At 41.4% G+C, this 4,009-nt stretch overlaps 1 protein-coding gene across 2 annotated transcripts in view; it reads left to right on the forward strand.

Annotated features, from left to right (window-relative positions):
• CDKAL1 (CDK5 regulatory subunit associated protein 1 like 1) overlaps nucleotides 1-4,009 on the forward strand; it is a 661,526-nt gene that overhangs the window by 102,328 nt on the left and 555,189 nt on the right. For both annotated transcript variants that reach the window (XM_034985765.1, XM_034985766.1), the window contains one exon: nucleotides 3,853-3,937. In XM_034985765.1, coding sequence (XP_034841656.1) covers nucleotides 3,853-3,937 — 85 coding nt within the window. The remainder of the gene's footprint in view (nucleotides 1-3,852; nucleotides 3,938-4,009) is intronic.

A 4,009-nucleotide genomic window follows, 5' to 3' on the forward strand; every position in this document is an offset into this window, starting at 1 on the left:
TTAACCAACTGAGCCACCCAGGCGCCCCATGCTCTCTTATCATCTTAATAGCATTGACCAGTATCTGAAATTACCTTGTTTTCTGTGTTTTTTTTTTTTTTTTAAGATTGATTGATTGATTGATTGATTGATTGATTGATTTGAGAGAGAGAGAGAATGAGAGAGAACACATGAGAGGGGGGAGGGTCAGAGGGAGAAGCAGACTCCCTGCCGAGCAGGGAGCCCGATGCGGGACTTGATCCAGGGACTCCAGGATCATGACCTGAGCCGAAGGCAGTTGCTTAACCAACTGAGCCACCTAGGCGCCCCTGTGGTTTGTTTTTATCAGACTTCCTCCTCACGACTTAAACTACCTTGAGGGTAGAAACTCTTCCCACAGCCATATCCCCTGTGCCTGGAATAGAGAGCCTGGTGCATAGTAAATCCTCATTGTGTGATGATGGTTTACTGACTGATTTATGCTTATAAATAGTATTTATGTATGTTTTGACAATATTAAGTAAGATGTACCAACACAAAATTGAGTTTGGAAATAATTGGATAAGAAACTCTTGTGTTCATTGGAAGGGGCATTTCTCTTTTGAGGGGTGGTCAGAAAGTTGTGTAATTTTGTAGGCATCTTGGTATATTCATTGGATTCCTACTGATTGCAGTTAGATCACCAAGCATAGTATTCACTTTATTTTGAAAGTCTGTACATTCCAACATGGACAGCATTTCAGACAAAGTAGAATAATTGCCTTATTTATTGCTGGAATTCTCCTTGAGAGGGCTTTTGTTGTAGTATGTATGGTAAGCATTGTCTTTACCCTTAGCGGTGGCTGGATTGAGTAGAAGAATGTGCCAGGACACAAAGCTGGCATCTGGCACAGATCGTTCTGTCTTTAGGTTTTGTTGGTTTATTTTTTTTTTTTAATTTTAATTTTTTAACTAATTTATTTATTTTAGAGAGAGAGAGAGCGCATACATGTGTGTGCAGGGAGAGGGGCAGAAGGGGAGAGAGCATCTCAAGCAGATTCCATGCTGAGCATGGAGCCTGACGTGGGGCTCAATCTCATGACCCTGAGATCACGAACTGAGCCGAAACCAAGAGTTGGCCACTTAACTGACGGAGCTATCCAGGCACTCCTATCTATCTATCTTTCTATCTATCTGTCTGTCTGTCTATCTATCTATCTATCTATCTATCTATCTATCTATCTATCTATCTATTTTAAGATTTTATTTATTTTGAAGAAAGACACAGCGAGAGAGGGAACACAAGCAGGGGGAGTGGGAGAGGGAGAAGCAGGCTTCCCGCGGAGCAGGGAGCCCGATGTGGGGCTCGATCCCAGGACCCTGGGATCATGACCTGAGTTGAAGGCAGATGCTTAACAACTGAGCCACCCAGGTGCCCCCCTATTTGTTTATTTTAAATAAATGCCGAGTCTTTATTTTTTTTATCATTTTTTTTAATCACACATCCATGACTTTTTCTTATCTGTGCAATACATTGCTCATAGTTTAGCTTTGTCTTTCAAAATTCAGCATTCACTCAGTACATATTTAATGGATATCTATCAGGTACCAGGTGCCATACGTAGTAGTGCTGGGCATATAACTGTGAGCAAGATAAAATCTCATCCCTAAGTATTTGTTTACCTTGTTTAGTGTGCCAGGGTATTTGAATGTTTATTCTGTGCCCATCAATGTGTTAGGCCCTGGACATTCAGAGGGCAGCAGATAAAAATGTTGTCTTCAGTATCTCTTAAATAGTAATAAAGACAGGTTGGAAAAAGGAGTTATTTTAATACAGAATATAAAGAGCTAGAATGGTCGATGCCCAGTCTGCCATGGAGGCAGCTACAGACCTCAGGCTGCAGCTGAAGGATGAGTAGGAGTGAGCCAGGTGGATAGGAAACAAAGATATGCTAGCCGGATAGAGTAGTGTAGGCCTTAGGAATTCCAGGTGGTTTGGTGTGGCTGGAGGGACAGATGAATGTAGGGAGAAATTAATATTAAAGTGGGGGAGGTGGCTGGATCTGGAAAGGCCTCGAATACCACTGGAAATCATCATCAGAAGAGGAATGTCTTCAGGTGGCATTGTGGAGAATAATTGGGAGGGAGCTAAGGGAGGTATGTAAGTACCCATCATTTCTGAGTTTGAGCAGGGAAGTGACATAACCAGATTTCTTTTTTTTTTTTTAATTTTATTTATTTATTTATTAGAGAGCAAGCAAGAGAGAAACAGCATGAAAGGGGAGAAGGTCAGAGGGAGAAGCAGGCTACCCGCTGAGCCGGGAGCCCGATGTGGGACTCGATCCCAGGATCCCGGGATCATGACCTGAGCCAAAGGCAGTCGCTCAACCAACCGAGCCACCCAGGTGCCCCCATAACCAGATTTCTTAAGTGAAAGATCACTCTGGCTTTTGGGAGGGCAAATAGACCATGGGGTGTGGGTGGGGGACAGGAATGGAAGGAGTGAGACCGGTTAGGAGGGATAAATAGTAATAGGCACTTTCCCTTTAATCGATTCAAGAATTTTTTGTTCTTGTTCTTGTCTCTATAAAAATATTTCATCATTTTTATAATCAAATGTTTGGGAAAAAAGTTTTTTGCCAGTTTACCGGAAGCTTTGATGGGCTCGCATCCGTTTGGCGTAATGCTCTCCCTTGAAGCTCACAGACGTCTGTTTGTCCTCCTGGTTCTTCATGTCAGTGTACCTTAGCCTCTGTTACTACGTTAGTGTACATGGAAGGTGCTGCAGTTGTCAGTTTTGGTGTTCTTTCATTGTGGCAGTCCTGGTTTAATGAGTGCGTCCCGTTGGGCGACAAGGTGGTTGGAATAGCAGTAAACACTTCAGTCATTTACAAATTCCTTTCATACACTGGATGGGTTTGGGTTATTGGTTGCATTCCCAGTGAGTTTATCACAGTATGGTCGTCCCTCTCCCTTATCTGCGGTTTCAGTTACCCGCGGTCAGCCGGAGCCCAGAAGTAGATGACCCTCCTTGGGACGTATTGTTCGGAGGTCATGTAGTAGCCTACCGCTGCGTCCCAGTGCCTGTGTGTTCCCCTCACCTCATCTCCTCACGCAGGCATTTTATCATCTCACATCATCCCAAGAAGAGGGGTGAGCGTAGTACAGAGAGACCTGTTCACATAAGTTTTTTTTACAGTATGTGGTTATAATTGTTCTATTTTATTATTAGTTACTGTTATTTTCTTACTGTGCCTAATTTATAAATGAAACTTTATCACAGATACTGTATGTGTAGGAAAAACTATAGCATCTATCGGGTTTAGGATTATCTGGTTTCAGGCATCCCCTGGGGGTCTTGGAATGTGTCCCTGCAGATGGGGGGGGACTGCATACAGAACAATATTTGATCAAATTGGTGAGAGGAATGAAAGGCTTACTTTGAGGTAAATCATTAACTTTTTCAGGGAAGACAAATTATATTTTTAATAACGTCTTAAGCTGCAGAATATTCAGTATCTGATAATATCTATGCCTGAAACCTGTTGACACAGTCCAAAAGGGGGCAACGAATTTGCATATTCAGAAGGAAAATTAGGCCAGTTCCACTTTAGCTTTTGGAAGTTTTAAAATATTCTCAAGTATTGAAAATAAAGGAAGAAAATGCTTATTTTCTTTATATTTTAAATGAAAAGATACAGTGCAGGTTATACATTTTTATATTTATTTCTCACATATATTTCCATATGCTATTTAGCAGTTACCGCATGTCAGGCAGGTATGGGTTTACTTGACTGCCCACTGCTTCTGTCTGTGTCGGAGTAGGCTCGTGGGTACTTTGGAATGATTGAATGTGAGACTGAAATTTCTTTTTTATATTTGTTTTTTTAATAGAAAATGCATCAGACGCCGATTTATGGCTCCTGAATAGTTGTACCGTTAAAAACCCAGCTGAAGATCACTTTAGAAACTCAATTAAGTAAGTGGAAGTTGCTTTTTCTTTTTTTCTTTCTTTCTTTCTTTCTTTCTTTCTTTCTTTCTTTCTTTCTTT

The sequence above is a fragment of the Mirounga leonina genome, unplaced genomic scaffold, assembly GCF_011800145.1.
Source record: "Mirounga leonina isolate KUSES-001 unplaced genomic scaffold, KU_Mleo_1.0 Mir_366, whole genome shotgun sequence".
Lineage (NCBI taxonomy): Eukaryota > Metazoa > Chordata > Mammalia > Carnivora > Phocidae > Mirounga > Mirounga leonina.